Below are 22,925 nucleotides of genomic sequence, written 5' to 3' on the forward strand. Positions count from 1 at the left end.
AACAGCCATTTCATGGACTCGAGTGTTTAGAGCTCCCGGTTTGTTTCCTTATAACTGAATGCAGCAAATTAAATTTGCTGTGCTTTCTGGTATTTCTCTAGGTAGATGTTTCTTCTTCAGGACTGCTCCAGGCTTTTAGTCCTTTTCAGCACAGGAATAGATAGAGGGATGGAAAGTGGTGAGCTGTTGTTCAGTGTGATGCACTTTTTGAGAGTATCACAAAACTGGTGTTATCTTGTGACCTGTTAGTTTGCATCACCAACAAGTGACCCATGAACTTGGAGTGTGCTTCTCCCTGCTTGCTGCCTCTTCCCCAAGGGGACAGGGAGCAGCTGGTTTTGCAGCAAATGAAGCTGAAATGGGCAAATTCTGCTTCTCTCTTTCTGTTTGGATACGTTTTACAGAGCTGTCTGGAAGCAACAGTAATTGCTGCAGATTCCTCTACATAGAGATGAAAAGGGAGCTGGTAGAGATAGGCAGGCAGCACGTCACCTGCATGTGTGCGGCCCAGGCTGCATTAGTTTTTATCTCTCTTGACATAATGTTGTGTTCAAGGCAGATGTTTGCTACGTAGGAAGGCAGTCCTTTAGTGTTCCTGCCACAGATGTCTCACGTAACTTTGGCCAAGACGTTAGGTGTTTTCTGTAAAATATAAATAGGCTTTTCCTACCTTGTAGGAGGATTGTAAGCATAAACTTCTTGTCTGTGTATCGTATATTTTTTTATTGATCGTAGTAGTAGTACAGTGTAATACCGCAAAACTGATACTGCCCTATGGGACACTAACAAGGACTTTTTTACTTTTGATTGACGGAGGATCTCCAGTAGACTAAAGCAACCCAAAGGGGTGCCATCATATATTCTTCTAATCTTTCTTCTAACTTGGTAGAATACCAACATAAACCAGTGTATTTTTTCCTTAACCAGAACATTGTTCTTAACTCTGAAGAAAGAAAAGTTACTGCTTTTGGCCTTACAACTGTGTAATGAATCTTCCCTTTCCAGCAGAAAGCTGCGTGGAATCTAGATGTGATTGTTCAATGCTTTATGGGAGACTTTAGAGAGGTTAGTATCACATTTATGCAGGCACAGACTATAGTGGTCAGAGATGACAAGAAACATCAGGAGGCATGTATTAGTTGGCTACCCAGCTGCTGCCAAAACTGACAGTTGTCTTGAACAAAACTTTATTAAAAGCACTTTAAATGAGTGCTTTGTATCTCTGATTATTCCGTCACTGTAGCAGATGTTCAAATCAGATGCTGTCATTAAAAAAGAGTTTTACTGAAGATACATTTGTTTTTCAGTATCTATACATTTGTTCTAAATGGACTAAATGCTTAGAGCAGTTCTTTAGACAGTGAGAGTCAACTAGTCAATAAACCTGCTCTCGGGCATCACTGTCTTCAGCTGTGAAGAGTGCAAAATGGTCAGTGAAGACTATGTTAACAGACCTTCTTGTTTCTTTGAAACACTCTGGCTCTGCCAGTTCGCTATTAAATGGTAGAAGTTGGTGGTGTTGAAAAGCCACCAAAATCCTTCTGCCAAATCAGAACCCGCTCTTTGATAGCTCTCGGCAGTTCAGAATAACCTAGAGAACAATTGCAAGTGACTAATCCAGGTTTTTAAAAGAGCAGGAAAATATGACACTTCGGATTACATAGCGACAAGTTTCAAAGGAATGGATAGCATTCTTTGTAACCAACGTATTCAGGATATCACCCATCTAGTTTGTATATGTTCAGAGTGTTGACTTCTTTGTCAGACTCGTTCTGCATATGGTATTGTAGCAAACAACTCAGGAAATACGTTTTTAGCAAATTTTTTATTATTTAAGTTCTTAGTTGTATGAGTTCAGAATAAGTCCTTTTAAGTAGGATGTTTCCAGAAGGGGTATTATTGACTGACACTACTTTTCCGTGGAGTATTTTTTGTAGTGGCTTTTCTGTTTGATTGATACAGGAGGGCTCTCATGGTGGGGAAAGAGCTTGCAGTTTGGGATTTCAACGTAGGAAATACACTCTGATCTTACCTAACTCAATATTGTTTTTAGGAGCCTAGAAGGGATTATTGGACATGGAGAGGGATTTTGGTTGTGGGCAATTCTTCCTCCAAATGGACTGTTCTGCTGTGTGGGCACAGCAGCTGTTTCTGTTACTATGCCCATGAACTGATGTGTTGAATTCAGTTTTTGTCTAGTTAAAGTGTGTGGGAACAGAGGACAAAATACAGTGATACCAGTCTTCAAAATGTAGCCTCCTTACTGCTGTTAAGGGGTGGCAATTCCAAGATAAAAAGCTTTCAAGATACTAGTAATATAATGTATGTTCTTTCAGTTGTTCTTTCTCCCTTCATTCATCACACTAAACATTGTTCAACAGACTCAGGAAGGACCTTGCCGTGGTTCTGTTGCTCATAGCAGTATTTGCTATGCTAACGCTTCCTGTACACGGTGCACGTATTAGAAGTTTGGGAAATGGATGACAGGTAGATGCAATGTTGGATGTTCTATGTTGTACCTTATCTTCTCTTTATTAATTATTCTATACTTGCCAACTCCTATCATTAATATGGGAAAAACCACTGCAAATATAATGGCATAGTAATTTCTGGGGCAAGATGGGAAAAAATTGATTTGTGAAGAATTCCTTCAGAAGAAGCTAGCATAAAGAAAAGTCTGGCTAAAACCCCACCTGTTACAAGGATTCACATGCCAAATAAAACTAAATGTTGACTCTTGTTTTCTGAATAATGAACAGGATTGGAATGAGACACAGCATGCCGTGGAATGAAACACATTGTTTCAGTGAATACTGCAAAAAAGCTTCAGTAGCTTTCAGACCCATCACCATTAATTATTAGACTTCAGTCTTGAAAGCTTCCATAGACATGCACGTTATCACTTTAAAGGTTTGGGATGTAATTTTTAAAGGTGCTCAGTCAGTTGGGTTTCTTCTTTGTTTTCAAGTCTTTCTATTGCCTACATTAGTGCTTATCTTTCATAGGTACTGTGCTGCGCCTCAAAGCGGTTGTGCTTACACCTCTGCAATAGGTTCGTTATCTGTGACGTTGAAGGAAAGTGCAATTACTTTCATGCAATATGTAGGGAAAATACTGTCACGCAGAAATACGAGCTGTTGGTTGCTTCAGGAGGCCAGTGCATTGCTTTTGAGCCATGTGTGGCTTTCAGGCAATTCAGTTGTACTTCCAAGGGGCAGGATTGGTAGAGGGACTTGTCAGAAACAAGGCATCACAGGCTTGCCTCGGACATAGTTGCATGCTTGGTTCAGCCCGAATTACAATAGAATAGACCCTTGGGGAGCTATTGTTCTCTCTGTTGTGTGAATCACTCCCTGAGCTCTGAATGAGCCATTCTGAGTTCCCATCCTTGTGGCATATACCCACACGCATGAGTATATGTTGTTGGTTTGTGGCCAAATAAAGGCATTGGTAAGCAACTTGTAAATTCATCTCTGCCTCTGCTGCCTACAGCCATCTGATGAGACACATAATGGCCAAGGGATCCTTAGAACAGGGCGCCTAGCTGAAAGGCGGAGAGAATTAAACATTTTTAAATTGTTACCCACAGATGTCTCCTAGCTGATCTGGAGTTGGCCCAAGTGGTTTATTCATGAGTCTTTCTTCAAGGCGCTAGCAGAGGTTCCCTCAGGAACATGTTTCTCTGTAATTCACTTTTCCTTTCCAGGTTGTTGGCCAGACAGTTGAAATCCAAAAACTGGCAGCATAGAGATGAAGTCTAAAGATCATTACAATTTTTTTAGCATTAAAGAATTGATTTCTGTTGTAGAATGATTTGCAGAAAATTACTTATCTATCCAGCAGCCAGAGTTTTCTTTGTTTTAGGTCAAATTTCTGGACTGTTGGGACTGTTGGGAAAAGTGATATATACAACCTTTAAACAATATTTTTAAAAAGTGAACTACGGTCATTTGAAAAAAACTTCGAAAAAGACTTCCAAAAAGAAGCAGGCTGCATCTTGGGGAAAGGAGGGACACAGGGAATATTTTCCTGTTTTTCAGGACCAGAAGAATTAATGTGGAATGGTAGAGTCCAGGTAACCCAACAACTTAACCAAAGGGCTCTTCCTCATCAGCTCCTTAGTTCATGGGAAATTGGTCAGAAGTTGTTGTGTTTGGATTTTTTCCCCTTCCCATCAGAAAAACCTTATTTTCTCTACTTTATATTTTAACAAGTTTGCATCCAACAATTGTACAACTGCAATCAGCAGACACACATTTTATAAAAGCACTTTGGAAGTGGATTTTCAACTCATATCTGTCAAAAACTGCTGTCTTCTGATGTTTATTGGGAAGATTTTTTTTCTTATAATTTGTTAAATTTACCATAGTTGTGTTTTTTTAGGCCAAAATTGGACAGTTGTATTATTTCTCTCCCACGGGTTTTCTGTAGACTAAAGCCTGATCTGTCTGCCTGCTAATTTATCCAGCTTTTTCCCTTTCTTTCGCTTTCCAGCCTCCCATAAACAGTAGTCACCTTTCACTTGCCTGCATCCCTTTGCCCATTCTTTTGGACACAGTCTTGTAATTTTAAAAGGATCAGTTTGTGGAATACAAGTTCTCTTTAGATTATTAAGAAAAGCATTTTAAATTCACCTAGGCACCTTAGTGGTGATAGGGTCTGTATTAGGAGGCAGAAGTGCCTAAATAGAGAAGATAACTTCAGTGAGAAATACTTTTTTTATACTTATTTTTGTGTTGTGTGCTTCAGTGTTACTGGCTTAGGAACTGAGAAATATTGCGTTGTCACTGTGCATTTAAAAAGACTCTTGATTAATTAAATGGATTCTGTTCTTTTCTGACCCTGGGCTTAGAAATATGTCTCTCTCATTAGGAATTTGTTATCACTTAAGATCTTTTCAAACAGCTAGTTTCACTTATATTTTTCCCGTATTATTCCTCCTTTTGCACCTGTTTCTGCTGTTTGACTTCACCTACAGCAAAGGTTTTAAACTCTAATGTGGTACCCTGTACTTTTTCATGTCATCCGTTGTTTGGAGGTTATAGTAGCTACATAGTCCTCTGTAAAAGAAGTTAGTCCTCTTGTGTGGAAAGCCAATGATAATAAGCATTTCTAAATTCCCAGTTTAAAGTTTGTCATGGGTAATCCGTAGCTGTTTGTTGTTTTTCTGTTAAGAATTTTGGAAGAGTTGGAACCCTGGGATCTTGGTAAATGGTCTCATGTAGGTTTTGGTTATGTAGCTGTTGTTAGGAGGTAAATATAGTTCTGGGATTTTGTTTGTTTGTTTTATTTTAAATCTCAGAGATTGTTATCTTGCTGTCTGCCTTACTGACTGCTGATTTAGTTGCAGTGGGACCTTCTTGACTTCTGAGGCGGCAGTACTGAATGGCTGTGGCCTCAGGATTGTGATTCACGTTGGATGGTGATGCACTTCAAAGCCTTCTGTTAAGGGCGGGCTGTGTTTTTGCTGTTATCTTAGAATTGAATTCTTCTCAAATTACTGCTGCTTGGCTTTATGCCATCATACTAGCATCTCAACTTGTTTTCTTAGCACATTAGTAGTTTTCAAGGCTGTTTCCAATTCTGTTTTCTGTGATTCCCCAAAACACGCTGTGGAAGAAAGGCTGTTAAAGACATGGTTTAGCAGCACAGGTCAACTTTGTGTGGTTTTTTTATTAGTTTCTCAATCTCATAGCCCAAATGTTCTATTTTAAATGGAACAGGTGTCATTTTTTCCAATTTAAAAATCAAGGAATTTGCATTCATTCCATATAGTTTGATATCTTACTGTATTTTGGTTTGCCTTGCTTTTTCACTTGATTAGACTTGTATTTTAGAGCTCTGTGTGTTCCTTCAACAACTTGTTCTGGGTTGCTTTATTCCCCATTGGCTATATAAGATACTGAAGCATATATAAAGTATAAGCTGTAATAAATAGAAAGTTTTACTATTAATAGGAAGAGACCTTGATCAACGTGACAATGACTTGCTAGTGTTATACCTAACTACAAAATAGTTTGCTACCAAATAGTTTGTTTTCTTGGAGGCAAAGATGTTAGCTTCATTACCTTATTTTCCTGGAGAATGAAAAAGTCCTTTCTGATTTGTTCTGCAATAAGGAAAGTCCAGTTTAAGAAAGGTAAGAGAGAAGAATGAAGCTGAGTACATAGTTTGTTTTTGTTGTGGTGGTTTGTTTGGTTTTGTTTGTTTTGTTTTGGTTTGTTTTTTTTTTCCAAATGAGACAAGCTCACTTAAAAGGAAATACATGTGGATGCAGAGACAAGATATATCTTCATGTTGGTGAAAGAAGAAAAGTAGTTGGGTGGGTTTTTTTTTTTTTTTTTTTTTTTAGGAGACTGCTTAAGGATTTAAAAATCTGTATTTTTACTAATTTTCTGTAGTCTGTTTTGCATTTGATATTTTAAAGCTTTCCTTTTATCTGCTGGTACACGTGTATTCTAGAATGACAAGAGCTTTCATACTCAATTGTTATGAAGTTAAATTATTACAGCATCAACATAATGGGATAAATGCATATTTAGGATATTCCAAATTGAAATAAACAGCTACTTAAAGACTTTAGGGATTGCATTGCAATGCTGTTAAACAGTGGGTTTTATATGTGGAATGGTGACCATGCTTAAAGTCTGGTGTTCACAACTTCAAAGATTGGGGAGGGGGACGACATGAAAAAAAAAAAAAAAAGGGAAAAAAAAAAAAGGGGGGGTGGGGGTGGAGCTGCTTTCCAGGCTGCTTTTCTTGCCATTTGAAATGTGTACCTTCCTCCCCCTCCTTTCTTTTCCCACCCCTCACCCTTTTAGCTGGATATTAGTTAGCTTTACTAATCTACAAGATGCTACTGTCAGTGAAGAGACTTATGCGGTGGTTATATTATCAATGTTAATGTGAAGTGTTCCTAAAAATATGTTGGACATAATTCTCATACCATGTGTGTTACCATAAAATCTGAGTGCCTACTAGGAGCACATTAGGAAATTTGATTTATGTTTGGGTTGTCATCTTCTCTTCAATAGATAGGTCTCTGTGGTGAAGTATTTTGCTTTGCCATTAAATGCTATATGTATATAAGTCCGTTAAAGAAACCAGACCAAACCAGTATGCCTTTCACTTAAGTGAAAGGTGGTTTGTGCTGGCCTTGAATTCAGGAGAAGGGGGCCTCAGTCTAATCTGGAGGGTTGTTCTAAGAGGAATCTGGCTTCTGCATAATGAACTTTATCGTCATTGTAGAAAGCTGACAATGTGTGAAGTTGTTGATCTTTTTTTCATCTTGAAGCTGTAATTGATTGCCAGATAACAAGAGTCCATTCAGGGTAATAAGAGAGTCGAAGATAAAGATTGAGTCTTGGAGCTTGATTCCATATTTAGTGGAAAAGAAAAACATGTCTGATCTGTCAAGCCTTTGTGTTCGGGTCTGCAACACTGCTCTGTAGTCTAGCAGTGTTCAAGATAGAGATCGTAGTACGCATGTATCCCAAAAGATCCAGTTTTAGCAGGTGAAGACTTGTAGTTGCAACTCTCTGCTAAACTTTTTCTCCTAAAAATGTCAGTTTTATTGAGGTATGAGCAAGTATTTGGTTAAATAACTGGATCTTTTGCAAGTATTTGTTTATTTGGAGGTATGGGGCCTTGGAGTACAGGTATAGTTGCACTTTATTATTTTCTGGTCACCAGTTCTGAAAAATTCAAACTGCCATGGAGAATCCTCTGATTTCTTACATCTCTGTTTTGCTGAGGTAGAATATGGTATAATTGGTTACACTGAATGCCATGAAAAAGCTTAGAAATTGCTTCTCTGAATTTATAACTTTGACTTTTGACATAACCCATTGCTTAACAAATTCTCAGAGGAGTTTGGAGTTCTTTTCAAGAGAGTTCTTGCAAAAAGTGTGGACAAGAAATCTGTATGTTTTATATTAGTTTTTAGAGGAGAGGCTATATATGGTTCTGAAAGATAAATTAATATGGAATATACCACCACTCCCAAAAAATACAACAGCTAGGTAGCATTGGCAACTTAAAAAAAAAATAGAAGTAGTATTCAAAAATCTGTAGTGTTTACAAGAAATAAAGAAAAGTAGTTTTTTAGGGCTCCTCTGTGAGTTTCAGGTAATCTTTCAGGTGTTCTCTTTGGAAGATAGTAGAAGTTTGAATAGCAGTGGGTGGTAGCAATGCCAGTCTTTCATTTAGCATCACTGTAAATATGCTGTAAATACTTGTGTAACGTGATTGCATGTCATTTGAGTTAGTGAGTTGGCTCTCAGAGGTGGGAATGAAGTTAGTTCAAGTAAGAAGTCTGGGTATATTTTCAAAACTGTAAGTTATGTCATTTTTGTGAGCAGGAGAATTTAAAGTCTGGTGTTTAAAAAAATATTTTTTGTCCCTTACATGAAGGTCTTTAAGGCTTACGGTACCTTTAAAGGTATGTAACTTGTACTGAGACCTGAAGGATTGTACAGAATGGCATGTTCTTGAAAAAACAGCTGTGTGTCTGGGAGTGAATGGTGTATTTTAAATTACAGCATGAATGAGGAAGGCAGATTAATAGATCTTTCTAGGATTTGCTCTGTGTTCAAAGAAGGTTTGAATCCAGCTTTTCTGTCTTGTCCTTCAGATCACAAGGATGGTGGAGTGCACGTGTAAACTGTGTGTTGCTTTTTGGTTCTGGATATTTAACAACAATAACAAAAACCAAACCAAAACAAAATCCCCAAACACAACAACAAAAACCCACTCCAGCAGAAATAATAAAGAGAATACAGTGCATTCATTAGCGTGTGTAGGCTCTAAAATCTGAGCAGAAAAAAAATGAAGGATTGTATTTCATCTGTGCTGTGAACTTGAACTACCCCTCTACCTGCTAAATTACCATTCTGACTGGTAAGGTAAGCCAGGGGTGGTGATCTACTTAGTGCATTTGTGTCTAGATACAGTCCATGGGACCTGCAGTAGCAATTTTACTCTGCAGCACTTCGAATGAGCCTTAGCTGTCCAGAGTGATTATTGCTTTCCCATATTTCATAAAATAAACAATGTAGGGTGTGGCAGTATCTGTTTCTGTAATATGTGCGTGGTTTGTAATTGCTAGAATTATGTCAGTAAGTTTAAGTAAGCTCTGAACTTTTGTGGGCAGTGACTATCAAGTAGGCTAGTAATCAAAATATTGCTAGTCCTGCTTCATTAAATGGGTTACTTTGGTAAACTAAAATTGGATACTTCAGGGTGGGATACACTTAAACATTTTTACTGTTATGCAGCAAAATAATAATTATTTAAACTCACCTGACAGATGTGGTGTGATTAGTTTCTTAGGCTCTTTCAGAGCAATACTTTCCCATTAAGGTATAGATTACATACATACTATGAAAGGTATGCTGTACATATCTGCTTTTTTTTAAAAAAGAAAAAAAAAAGCCTTATTGCACAATGTGTAAATGTAAGAAATATATTTTGTGCATATGAAAAGTGTACAATTTGTTTCTGAAACTCTTGGAAGCAGTATACAAGCACATTTTAGGAAGCAACAGTTTAAAGAGGATTCCTGATTGTTCTGCACTGTGCATACATGTAGTAAAACAGTCTTTACCCCTGAGAGCTTACAACCTAAAATATGTAGAAATTGGAAGAATTTTTACTAGGCAAGTTCAGAAGCGGCATTACAACTACTGATAATAAGCCAGCTGCAGTTTCAAACTGGGTAATTCCCGTGATTGCTGGAAAAGAGACCTCCAGCCCTGTATGTGGCTGCATTTGGGTAAACTCCCCCACCTCCAGAAACAAAATGCGGTATCCTCAACCTGCCACTTGCGATTTGATTTTTCAAAAGAAGGTTCTGCCAACAGCATGTTTCCTGAATATATCCTTCCTGACCATTTTTCTCTTGGTGTGGTTTTCTTCTATCAGAGGAGGTCTGGGTACCGGGCTCTCTGGTAAAGGAGCACTGACACCACACTCGCCATCGTCTGCCTTCCCGCGGGAACAAGGGCAACTTGAATTAGCCAAATAGCAGAGGCAGTGCTTTCCCTAGCAGGAGGGTTAGCTGCATGGCCAGGAGTGGCCAAAATGTGTCGTATGGAAAGTTCCATCTAGTTCTTGAATGTTAAAGGTGAGATACCCAAAAGTCATATAAGAAAGTGTCTCATGTCTTAAGTGAGGAAAGCTATGCTGTTGCCTTGGTTGTCAAGATGCTTAGCTGATGGGTAGAAGTTAATAGGAGCACTTAAACTTTGCAGACTGTAGTTTTCATGACAAGGGAATTCCAAAAGCTTTTTTTCATAGTACAATTTGAATATACATAGTTATTACTTGCAGTCCTTTCTGAACTGCTGTGTTGTCCTGTGGGACTGAAAAGCACAAACTTGGCAAGTTGTGTCTTAGTTGAAAAAAATGAGACTATACCACTTCATATGGTACTTGAGGGATATGCTATTAAAATAGTGCATAAAGACTTTGGCATTAAATATGTTATTTAAAATAAAGCAGCTGAAATGTTTCCAATTGAAGATAAACTGAATGTTCAAGTAGTTGAAAAGATAAAAACAAAGAATGCAGTTTGTGTAAATACGGAAGACTATTTGTCTAGATCATCTTTCAGACTCATTAAACAGCCGTAAGTGATTTAAATACAAATTAGAAAGCTGCACATCATGTTGCAGCCTACTCATGTAGGCTGAGCTCATCAGAAACTCCTTTTGTTCCTCCATTTCCTTCCACCTTACTTTCCCTGCCGATGCCAGTGGCACTGCTTTACCCCATTTAGCAGGGCTCTGTCCGAGGCACCACCTGTGCAAGGGCCTCTGTTACTCTCAGCTGCTTTCGTATCGCTGATCCCGCTCCTTGCTTCTCTGCCCCTGGATTCCCTTGCATGTGTTGGGGACTATGATCTACCTTCTGATTTTCCTTTTTTTCCCCCCCTATGATTCTTACTTGTTTGTCTTGGACATTGCTATGTTGATAGCCTAAACAATTTAAATAATATGGAAAACAAGGGGATTGCAGAATTGGGAGGTTTTATGCTGGCAAGTATTTTGCTCCTGTCAGCTAGTTTCTAATCTATAAATAATTGCCTGGTTGGCGTATCGCATGCTGCAGACTCCATGGCTCTTATATGCCTCTAATAGGTTCTAGTTCTCACCAAAATTGACAAGGCAATTCTGATACACAGAACTTTCCCCAAAATTTCTGGAATTCATTGAGTGCATTTGTTATTAGGTAACAGATGGTGAATCATTGTCAAGCTGAGGGTATAAATCCTTTCTTTGCATAGGCCAGTGGTATGTTTCGCTTGCTTGTAAAATATTCCACTGCAAATATTAGGGGATATAATGAATTTATTTATCTTTTTTAGGAGCAATGGATGAGCTTCATAGCCTGGACCCAAGAAGACAAGAATTGTTAGAGGCAAGATTTACAGGAGTAGTAAGTGGCAGCACTGGGAGTACTGGAAGTTGCAGTGTTGGAGCTAAAGTAAGTTCTGAGAGCAGTCATCCAGATCTACCATCTTTGAAATACTAATTTATTTCACACTGTCTCATTTGTATATTGCCCATGTAATTTACTTGCAAAAGTACTGGGTTGGAAGAGGCTCTTAGGAAAATCCTTGTTAGTCTGTTATTTTGCTTTGAAATAGGATTGTTTATCCTGAACCAATCTATGACATATGGACATTGAATTATTCTTAAAAACACCAAAGAATGGGCTTATACAGGCGCTTTTGTGGTTTTGCTCTAGTGCACATGTGAACAGGGATGGAAGTTTTTCCCAGTATTTAAGTGGAGTTGTCCTTTCTGCAGATGGCCAACTACTTACAGTTCGGCTTGAAATAGACACAGGGAGTCTGGTGTGACCTCTGTTTTTAAGATTAAACTTGTTTGAAGACTAATATATCTAGATTAACAAAGCGAAATTCTTTTAACTTTTCCAGACATTTATACCAATTTTACCTACTTTCATTGTAGACTTTCTGCAGTCTGTCTGTTAGTATCTAAACCAGAATGCAACACTTGAGGAAAAACGTTATGAACATTGAATAGCAGGGCTTCATTACCTTCCATGTGTCATATACTACCCTTCAGTTGAAACATCTGCAAAATAAATTTGCCTTTATTAAAAATTCAGTTCAAGTTACTAGCTTCAACTTCCAAGACTGATTTCTGCAATACCTTTGCCTAGCCAGAGGTACTCCATTTTGTATTTGTACATTTGAATGTTCTTCACCAAGTGTAGTGCTTAATAAAGTGATGTTAAAAAGGTGTAATACTAATTTTTAGGCGCATTTCCCCCATGACCAAAGTACTTTTGAATTCTGTTTCCAAAGTGTTTGCAGTACCCTCATATTTTAAGTATTTTACACAAACTTGGTTAGTATTTTTCACTTCCTATTCCACATTTTAATTACCACTCTAGATTACAGAACAAAATACTACCCGATAGCGGACATTGATGAAATTTCTGGAGACATGTGATGTATTGATGACTATTAACAAACTACAAAAAATTGAAATGAGTGCATAGGGATCTCGCATCACATTTTCTTAATTTGTGTTTGAGAGTGACATGAAGGTAACTGTCACAAAGCTGTAAAAAAGATTACATCAGTTCTGTTACTACCATCTTAACCAAGAAGTGGGTTAAATGGTCAGGGGAAGGAATCAGGTTGGATTGACACAGTGTGGTTGATGCACTGTTGTTTTGTCTTTTTATTTAATTGCCTTCTAACTATGACTGCAGAAATGTATACTTGCCATATCTTATGATTAAAATCAGATAGAGACAACAAACCCAGTAATTCTGGCCCATCTTTGTTTCTTTCTTCCTTGGGTTCTCTAGTACTACTTACTCCACTAATTTATTAGCTCATTATAATTGCTCAGGTAATTGCTCATAATTCAAATGACTATTTGTCCTTTTTCATTACTAGATCTGTACCTTCTTTTAACTTCATTTAACTTTTAGGGTATTTATAAACCCTTCTATTAGTTTTTGACACAGCTCTGTTGGTCCCTTGCCTTATTGCCAGTCTTTTCTCCTCAGAATCTGTTTACTGCTGTGTGTGTAATACATTTTCTTTAAAAGTAATTATCAAGTTTCTTGGAGTTCCTTTTCTTTAAACTTTGATCCCCTGTGGGTCCCTGCTTAGCATTTCCATAAATCTGTTCAAGTCTTTTTTTGTTGTCTGTTGTTCAGCTGATTTCACTTTTACCCAAATTACATTCCACTTTCAGGTTCTCAATTTGTTCATCCAAATTAGCCAGAAAACAAAAAGAAATTTAAAATGGTTCATTTCCTTTTTCACTCTATCATGTAAAACATAAATTTCTTGTCCCTGACACATTCCAAGATCTGTTTGAACAGATAATTGTATCTCATCCAGTTGGTTTCCAAATGGATAGCTGGATAAAGTTATTTTGTTGGTTTTTTTTTTTCTTTTAATGCTTTGATAATTGTTTGCAGAAGATACTACCACCACTGTCTTCTGATTGATACAGATCCTCACCTAAGACACTCTTCTTACGTTTGACCAGAAATATTCCACAAATGATCTTCAGTATACAGTTCAATGTCTCATCTTTTTCCTGCTTACTTTTTGTTTGGTTTTGGGAGGCAGGGAGGTAGAGGGGAATACCAATATCTAGGCCTGCGATTTATCCCACCATCAGTAAAATTGTGATTATATCAGTTTTGTTTGTATTTCTTTTATTTCTGACTATTCAGTGTATCCAAGCAGATAACATGAAGTGTAGTAGCTGATCTGGACTGTGTTTGGAATATGCTTTATTGGGTTTTTTTAATGTAGTCTTTAGTCTTGGTGAGGGATGTTGAGAGAGGCTTATCTGATTTTTATTAAATAACCTGATTAAACCTTTTTGATCTGATGTGCGGAGGTAACTGGGAAAATGTGATGTATAAATGTGATCTCCATTGGTCTGCTTTCACTTTGAAGGCGAAAACCAGAAAACTTCGTCTTTGCATACATACCCAAATCCACACGTACCAAATTCTCATTTTCCTAACCTAGCAAGACAATACAGAGCTTGCAGCTGCACTTACTGGTTATTTTTGGAAACGTTCTAGGTCGTTATTCTTCTAGTAATTAAATTGAGATAGACTCTTACTTATTGGGACTACTATTTTGAAAGCCTACCCTTATCTACTGTTTTGCTGAAGACTTTTGGAATTGTTGGGGATAAAAAAGCCCATCACCTTCAAGCTTTTTCAGTAACCAAGGGTGGAAGTATGACTATAGCTTACTCCAATGACCAAATACTGAGAGATTGCAAGGAAGAACTCCATATACGCATTTCTATACTAGAGGCTGCCTGGGGAGGGGGGGGGACGCCCTGTGGATTTAGTTAACATTTCTCCAGAAATTTTAATTCAGAGATGATCTAGTTATTCAGAAGATGTCGCAGATCAGTATTGTCCTGCAAACTGATGCAGTGCTAGAATTTAATGCTTTGAAGCAAGCTGAGCGTTTGCCTTGGAACTAGTTGTTGTTTCACTTCACAGTATTTGTTCTGCCTTCCTATGTGGAAGAGAATAATCCAGCGGTATAAGATTTTTTTTTTTCTTTTAATAAAAAGAAGCTCAACTGATGTTGGCATTTTTTGTTATGTGAATGTGGAACAGACTCTTTCAATAAAATGTCCTTGTTGTCATTCTGTGTTCAAAAGATCTCTGAATAAATCAGCCTTAGAAAATTTCTAAATAAATATTGTAACTTGAGACTATTTCACAGTTTTTATCTCTCCCCCCCCCCCCCCCCCCCCACTAGTCTAAATTTGTTACTTTGGAGAAAATGGTTTGTTTTAAGAATGTAGAATAATATTGTCAATAGGTTGTAATTTTCTGTCATTGAATGGATTAAAAAAAATAAACTTTGCAATAGCCTAGTATCTGTTTTGGAGAAAATTAAACCCTCTTTCTTTGAAAAATGAAAATTTTTAGTAGTCTCCAGCACTTTCAGTAATATTGGCTTTTTAAGCCCATTCTGTGGAATCATTTAGGAGGGTTTTTCATTGGATGTTTTGCAATTCCAAAATAAGACTGAAACATTTCTGAATGTTCTAGGGTTTTACTTGACTTAAAAGCAATTGAAATACAGAATTTACTGTGCCCTGTCAAAACATCCACCTGTCAAACTTCTTATCCCCCTTGCAAGTCACAAGTGCTCTATAGTTAATCAATTTTTGTTGCAAGCATGAAATTTTATTACTGTTACTTGTTATAACTGTGAGTGGTAATAGTGGATTAGCTGTTTTATAAATCTGTATATAATGTTTAGTATTTTACTTGTCTTGATAGGCCTCAACAAATAACGAAAGTTCAAATCACAGTTTCGGAAGCTTGGGATCTTTAAGTGATAAAGAATCGGAGGTAAGTATACAGGGCAGATTCATTATTACCTAAAAATTTTAATGCTAGCAAGTTATAATTTTATATTGCACTTCGATGCCTTATTTTATATAGAAACTTTTAAAGTAAAATGCAAAATACACAGCTAGATAGGAAAAAGCATACGTTACTAAAAGATACCATCTCTTGGAAGAGGAGACATGACTTTATGGAAGTTTCTTTGGATTTTTGGTCATGAAACTAGCTGTTTCTGCTTCTTTATTATCTATGTAGTCATGCTGTGAGGATACATACAGCTTTTGGAGCTCAAAATGCTTAAACAGTTTGCTGTCTTTTGTTTAATAAGTAATAAAGTTTTCATCAGCACAGATAAACTTTGACTAGTCTTAGGCTGCATCTTTGAAAATACTCTAGAAACTATTTTGTTATGTTTTCTTCAAAAAATACAGATTTACTCCAAGGTCAGACAGTACCTATCATCTGCATTGTAAAAGCTGCAGTTGTCACTGTGTATTTTCTTACCTAGTACCACTTCATAATCCAAAAAAGGATTCATACTCTTAATAGGTCTTAATGTGCAGAGTGCAGACTTCCCTAGAGTAGATTTTCCTATCAGTGACCAGCATTGACATAGTTGCCCTAATGCAGCTCTTAAAATTTACCTATTTTGGGGTCAGTGAATCCCTCTTGACAGTTTTGCCTGTGTACACCACAGATTGCATTGGTAAGATTGTAAGCAAGAGTGTGTTTCTAGCCCAGGCTAGACCTGTGTTTGAGTATGTGTCATGCCAGAGGGAGAGTTGTTTGGAATGTGCTTTTGACGTTATTTTCACATGTTAAAGCTTTGTTTTGGGTTCTAATTGTTCATTCACTCAGTCACTACAAGACACTGTTTGATGTTTGCTTTTATACTGGGCTGACCAGCAAGTGAATTTAGTTGGTTCCCAAGACTAGTACCTTATAAATAAATGTTCTGTATGTGTGATTTCATGTTTTCCTTTTTGAAAAAGGATCTGCTATGTTTTTTTCCCCTTGCTTTTCCCAGCTGGATTTTCCTTTCAATTGTATATAGACTATTTTCTTAACCAGAAGAGTCTGTCTGCCTGTTGGTTTTCTTCATGGCTTTTCCTAGAAATACTTCAGGCAGTGTTGCAGTGATGCAGTTCTGATGTAGGTGTGGGAATGGAAATGTGCTGCAGTAGCCTGAAGGTTACAATGCATTATTGCAATTCCTTGACAGAAAAACGTGTCTGTGAGTAGTCAAGTGATCTCAGAACACTGACTATACATGTAGTAACTTCTTGGTGTAGAAAAATGTTATTTTACAGTTGGATACATGAGATATGGAGGCAAGGTTTTTCCAAGGCATGTAAGTTTGAAAGTTCAACCCATGTCTTCAGTCTCTGCACAGTATTTTAACCTCAAGTCATGCTTCTGGGTAGGGATAATTTATTATTTTAAAAAAAAAATATTCTAAAACTTGGATTCTAAAATAGAAATAGATTTTTTTTTTTTTTCCTCAAAAGTCCCTGCACAGATCTCCAGTGCACAGTGCTTCAGGTTTCTTCTGTGTTTTCTGAAAGAGGAGTCTTAATGACATTGGATAATGAAATATGATTTCTTGACCCATTTTCAGGAGTTGCCAGTTGGATTCACTTAAATTAAATTATAATTGTAATACCAAATATGTTAATAAGTTTTTAGAGTTTTGTTCTTAAAATAACATCTGGTTACTTACATGCTGTAATCCTATAAAAAGTACACTTTAGTTCTTAATATTGCAAACAGGTTGTGGGATTTTTTTATGTGGGTTTGTTTTGGTTTTTTTTTTTAATGGTGTGACAATGAAGGTTTCATAATAATAGGGAATTCCTCTTGTGGATGGTAGTGTAGAAATACAAAGACTGACTCATATGGGAAGCAGTGCCATCATTTGATGTTGAGAGGACTGTTGTATTACAGTAGATTTTGGGAAGAAAAGAGAGTAGAAATGCAAATCTCAATCGTTGAAATTAATTTCTAGCAAGAATGTCAGTTTCTGATCAAATTGTGATGGTAAATTAATGTCATCATTCTGTGCTTTCATCACTAAGTGGCACATTAAAAGAAAGAAAGTTTTTCACACTTGGTTTTCAAAACAAGGCAAGCTTCCCCCACACACCCCCCTTTCTGTTTTTCTGGTGTGAATTTTTTTCTGTTCTACTTTTTGCACACAGGATAGCAGAAAATACAACTATTAGAACTGTAGTTGTCTTTTTTTTCTGTCTGATGGATGTATGAAGAGGGGCAGCTTATCTGAATAATAGTTTTAATTGAGATACTTCACAGAGGTAAACTTTGATCTGCAAAATAACTTGAAACCAGGCTTTATTCTGGATTCAGTTCCGCATTGTGAGTGATAAACATTAGCTGGATGTTTGATCTTAATATCCAGACCTGTATTCCAGTTTCTTTTGAAACGTATACATTATTTTTATCTTATTAAATGCTTTGTTGCTGTGGTACATAGGTCTTAATTTGAGTGTGTATTAGCTACTTGTAGTTAAGATAAATCCTAAATTGGCTACCTCAGGTTGTGAACAAGTGCTTCTGGTAGTCTTCCAACATTTTGGCCTTCCCCAACATTCCTCATTAAAGTAGATTACTCCTCCTTGTTTTGATTACAAATACATTATTTTATTTATAGCTAGTATTTTCTGTTCTCTGCAGATAATTAATTCTTTAAAGGAGGACAGCTTTGTCTGTGGCTTGATTTGTCCAGTTTGATTAGTTATTTAAATGTTTTGTTCTGCTTGCTGGTAGCTGTTTAGTTGCTGCGGTTCCCAATAATACAGAACCCTCATTATAAATGTAATTTCAGAAGTAACTGAAGGTTTGATCTAATTGGAATTTATCATGTGTTGCAGAGGGCCACAGCACTGCTGTATTTGTTTGCTGTAGTTGTAAAGCTTTGAGGGGAGGGTAGGATTTACAAGAAAGTAATTGTGGAAAACTATCAACTCATTCATTCATTATGCAGATGAAAAATATTAACAACTAAAAAAATCATAACTATTAAGCATAATGGAGATTTAAGTGTTGAGAGACAAAAAATAAAATTTTATTTTATTACACATGATTTTAATTTTTTTTTCCCTCTACAAAAATAACTGCCTGAGTTATGCTGTTATCGGTTCTACAATAATGGTAGAAAATACTTAACTGTACATAAAATATATAAAAATACTTATCTGACTATTTTTTTAAAGGACATTAACTAGTTGAGAATTGGTACTTAGAAATGTTTATTTTATAATAGAGGATGCGAAAAGCCAGGATTTAAAACGATAAATGTAAAGAGAAGGCTTGGGGGAAGCACATTAAAATTGAGGGCTAAACTAGGATCAAGACCATGATGTATGAGGCTGTGCTAATATGCTAAGCTGTGGGTAACTTTAACATAGCTTTACAATCTAACTTTGGATAACTTCAAAACTGTTTTGTCTTGCTTATGACATAGTGGGATTTTAATCTAAATCTTGGCTATGTGTACAGCCTTCTGAAGTGACTGAAAGTAGCTTCAGTCTTCTTTTATCAGGGGGATACTCCTCAGCCCCATTAGTCTTAAGTTTCTTGTAATTCGTATGGTTCCATTCATTAGAAAGGATTTTGGAGAACATTTTCTAGTGATTGATGTATGCTGTACATTGCCATGTGAATATTGTACTTAGAAAAGGTGAACATGACCTTGTTGGGTAGCCTCATTAATAACCTCATTAGTGTGCTAATACTTTTTCATTTGGAAGGTTAAATTAAACACTGAAAGAAATCAGAAGACCTTAAGGAAGTAGATATTTATTAATTATTTGAGTTTCAGTTTTAAAACTATAAACATCTTTAAATGCCTGGTTTTTAAATACAAGACCAGTCACTGCAGTTGGAAACTAATTTTGGTGGGGGAAATCTTAAATGTTTAGTGATTAATTAGCTTTTAAACAACTTTTTTTTTTTTCTTGATATGGTAGGTAAAACTGACTACATTAGAATGATAACTGCAAAATTGAAAGCTGGAAAATAAGAATAACATGAAAATGCTTGGCTAAATAGTTTCAATTTAGTTTTGTGGAAAGATAGCTTAATGTTACCTATCTACCTGGCAGTAGTTGCAAATTATTAAAGTAATATTTCTAAGCTATGCTTTCTGCTTTTAGAATCATACAGTCTTAACGTAACTTCATTTCCAAGAGTCTGTGTTGTACAGTTTACTAATATACAACAGCACTCTAAAAGATGCAGATTTTTGGTTGGAAGAGTAGAGTTTATTTAAAATAAAATGTATGTAATTTGAACTTCATTTGTAGCTCGATAATACAACAGTTACAATTGTAAAACTTCCGAAGTGTTTTTAAGAAGCTATCCACAGAGCTAAAACTTCTAAAAAAATATATAGTATAGATAAGGAAGACCTTTCTTATCCTGACTGTATGTTGTTGACTATAAAAGAACTTTCTGTTCTTTTATAGACTGATAATTTTCTACGGATCACAGGTAACTAAGTAGTTCTTTGCCAAAATAAATATTTTAGGATATTTCTAGTAAATTTGTACTTTAAGATATCCATGTGAAGATTTTGAAACTGAAACATACTTGAAATGCTTTTAGTGATGGGTTGAAATTTGAAATTTGATGTCATTTGCTGTATGGAGAAAGAATACTTTGAGCACAAAGTGACAAATGCAGTGAAATGATAAAATGATGGTATCATAAAAAAAATGAAGCATCTTATCACTGATCTGAAATTTAGTCCAAGATATTAGAGACCATTGATTTCTTGATTATGAAAGAGTTCATGTAATGGCTTCTGTGCTTTCTCCAGTTACTGGTATGAGGCTGCTTGGAGGCTAAATACACACACAGCTGCAGTATCTTTTCCTTGAACCAAAGCAGCTTGTAGAATTTAACTTACACTGGGGAGACTAACTCAGATCAAGGGAAGAGCAAATATAATTTGGAGATGCTTCTGATCACAGCCCTTTCTTGTTATCTGTGTTGTACATGCTGATTGTAGTTTCTAGGCAACTATATATAGTATTTCTGGAATAAAATTTTAACAGATCTGTATTTTTTCACTTATCATTGATGTTTTGCTTTGACTTTCTTGAGATACAGATATGATGGGGAGGGGACAATGACGCTTTCCAAGTGGATAGATATTCAAATTTTGAGCAATTGCTCTCCTGTTTTAAATCCTAAGCAGATTCTAAAAATCCACAGTTTATATTAGTTTGGAGATGACTTCTGCACTTCTGAAAATGAGTAACATTATTGGCTTCCTACTGAAGCACTAGCACTTTGTGTTTATACTGTGGCAGTGTGTAGAAAACACCATCAAGAATCAGCTTATTTCACTAAGTATTAAGCTTTAAAACACCCACAACTATAATCTGAAGATCTTGGTAAAATGTAGCCGTAAGTGAAACCAGATTGGGTGTTCATAAACCCCAGAATGGATGAAAAGGTATAATTGCTTGACAATTAATATGTAGAATTGCCTTTTGGGAAATTATTATTTCTCACTTTCTTAAATATCTTTTCTAGCTTCTATTTATCTGGTTGACCAAGTATCATATTATCTGCTTTAACTAAGATCTGAAATTACATCCCTGCTGAATTGTGAAATCATGTTTTATGAATGAGGATTTAAATTTATTTCACAATAATATAGCAATAATAAACAGAGCTGCTGTTGGACCGTGTTCTTTTTGTTGTTTGTAGACTCCAGAAAAGAAACAGTCAGAACCTTCCAGAGGAAGAAAAAGAAAAGCAGACACTCAGAGTGAAAGCAGCCAAGGTAAACTAAAATGTAAATGAATTAGATAGCTATTGCATGTATTTAATCAAATTATAATGCACAAAGTTTTGACTGTTAGCCTTAAAAATTCTGCATTTTTGCTTGCATAACACAGGTGTTGGGTTTTGGATGATAAATAACGTATCCTCCCCACCCCCCCCAGTTTGTCACTGGAAGAGATGGGCAAGTAAAACCTGAACTGGGCTGGTAATTGCCCATAAGAACTGTGTGCTGCTGCATGTGTAACTTGCAGCTATGATACACTCTGTGTACTTCCTAAGAATTGTAGCAGCTCTTCTTATCCAAAATACCTTTGTCATTTGTATTTCTTTTCAGTAGGTAAGGGGGAAAAGGGATTACAGATTATAGTATCTGATTGCCTGTTTTTCAGGTATATTTAAAAATTGAATTTTATTCTTCCTTTTCTATGGATTATTGTACAGTGTAGTTGTCTAGAGGGATGGGGAGATTAGGATGAGACCAATTTCCAATTTAATATTTACAAGGCATAGTTTTTGTTGTTCCTCTCTTTAATGTGAATTTTGGGTGAGGTATGGTGGAAATTTAACCTTAAAGACAAAAATTCATCAAAAGGGGAAAGGAAATAGTTTTGAGAACATCTGTATTAGCTTTTTTTGTTTCTAACTGAGTAGGAAATGTCACTTCAGATACACATCAATGGGCTCCATATCTGGAAGTCTTCATGATGCAACATGCTATTAGTAGAAGAATTATGTAGTTTGACTAAAATTAATTTCTTTGTAAGTGTTGCTTCATGGAGACTTTCTTTGTTCAAAGAACTTGAATGAAATTTCCTATTTCCATTGTTCTAGTAGCCTATCCTTCCTGCTACCAGTGAGAGTTGAAATTAGAGATGATAGAAATTTTAGGAACTTTTTGGCATAGACAACATGATTATAATGTCTCATAATTACTATTTTACTGTCAGCAGCAGTGAAACCGAATAGTCTGCACTGCAATATTCTCAAGGAACTGGCCTAGGAGACTGCAGCGTATTGGAGTGGTACAGTGCAGTTGAAGCACAGCAAATACTGCTGTTGTATTGAAAAAAGGAACAAGAGATCCATCTCTTGTATGTTGCATACCTAGGATTTTGACTTCGTAATACGCAAAATAATCCATAAATGTTGAAGAAAAGTATTGTTTCGAACGTGGAGGTAATTGGAAAGCAGGATAAAATCAGTGTAAATCTATTCATAATTGGTTGTGCCAAAATAATTTGATTTATTTCTTCAGTGTAGAGTTCTGTAACATGACATAGAATAGATTTTTCTATACTGAAAAGGAATGCAGTCTCCCATTTATCTGGATGAAAGCAAATTTTAATTTGATAAAGCGATATATGAGAATTAAACATGAAGACTGAAATCACTAGCAGAATTACAGGGTAGGTAGAGAACTGGCTAGAGGGCAGTAGCAGTGATATGTATGCTAACTGGGTAACTACTGGAGGAGTTAGCTGTGTGCTGTTCTAGGTCTGAATTATTTTATCTAAACATTTCTGTAAAAAGTCTTGGCACAAAAAGGGCTGCCAAATGTTTCTGTTTCTTCGTCGCGTTTCTTAGTGACACAAAGTTATGCAGCAATGCCAATACAGAGGCATAGTGGACTAGCAAGAGTTCTTCAGGGGCGAAGCAATAGAAAAGCTTAAAAATCTCTGCTAAAAAGTCCAAAATTACATTTTTGGACCTATGGGTAATGA

At 36.3% G+C, this 22,925-nt stretch overlaps 1 protein-coding gene across 1 annotated transcript in view; it reads left to right on the forward strand.

Annotated features, from left to right (window-relative positions):
- The window catches only part of TLK1 (tousled like kinase 1), a 70,649-nt gene that overhangs the window by 14,503 nt on the left and 33,221 nt on the right, over positions 1 to 22,925 (forward strand). The window contains exons 2-4 of the mRNA XM_082312791.1: positions 11,366 to 11,484; positions 15,322 to 15,393; positions 21,127 to 21,202. Of these exons, the coding sequence (XP_082168917.1) occupies positions 11,366 to 11,484; positions 15,322 to 15,393; positions 21,127 to 21,202 (267 nt within the window). The remainder of the gene's footprint in view (positions 1 to 11,365; positions 11,485 to 15,321; positions 15,394 to 21,126; positions 21,203 to 22,925) is intronic.

This window comes from Platalea leucorodia (genome assembly GCF_965183815.1).
Source record: "Platalea leucorodia genome assembly, chromosome: 5".
Classification (NCBI taxonomy): Eukaryota; Metazoa; Chordata; class Aves; order Pelecaniformes; family Threskiornithidae; genus Platalea; species Platalea leucorodia.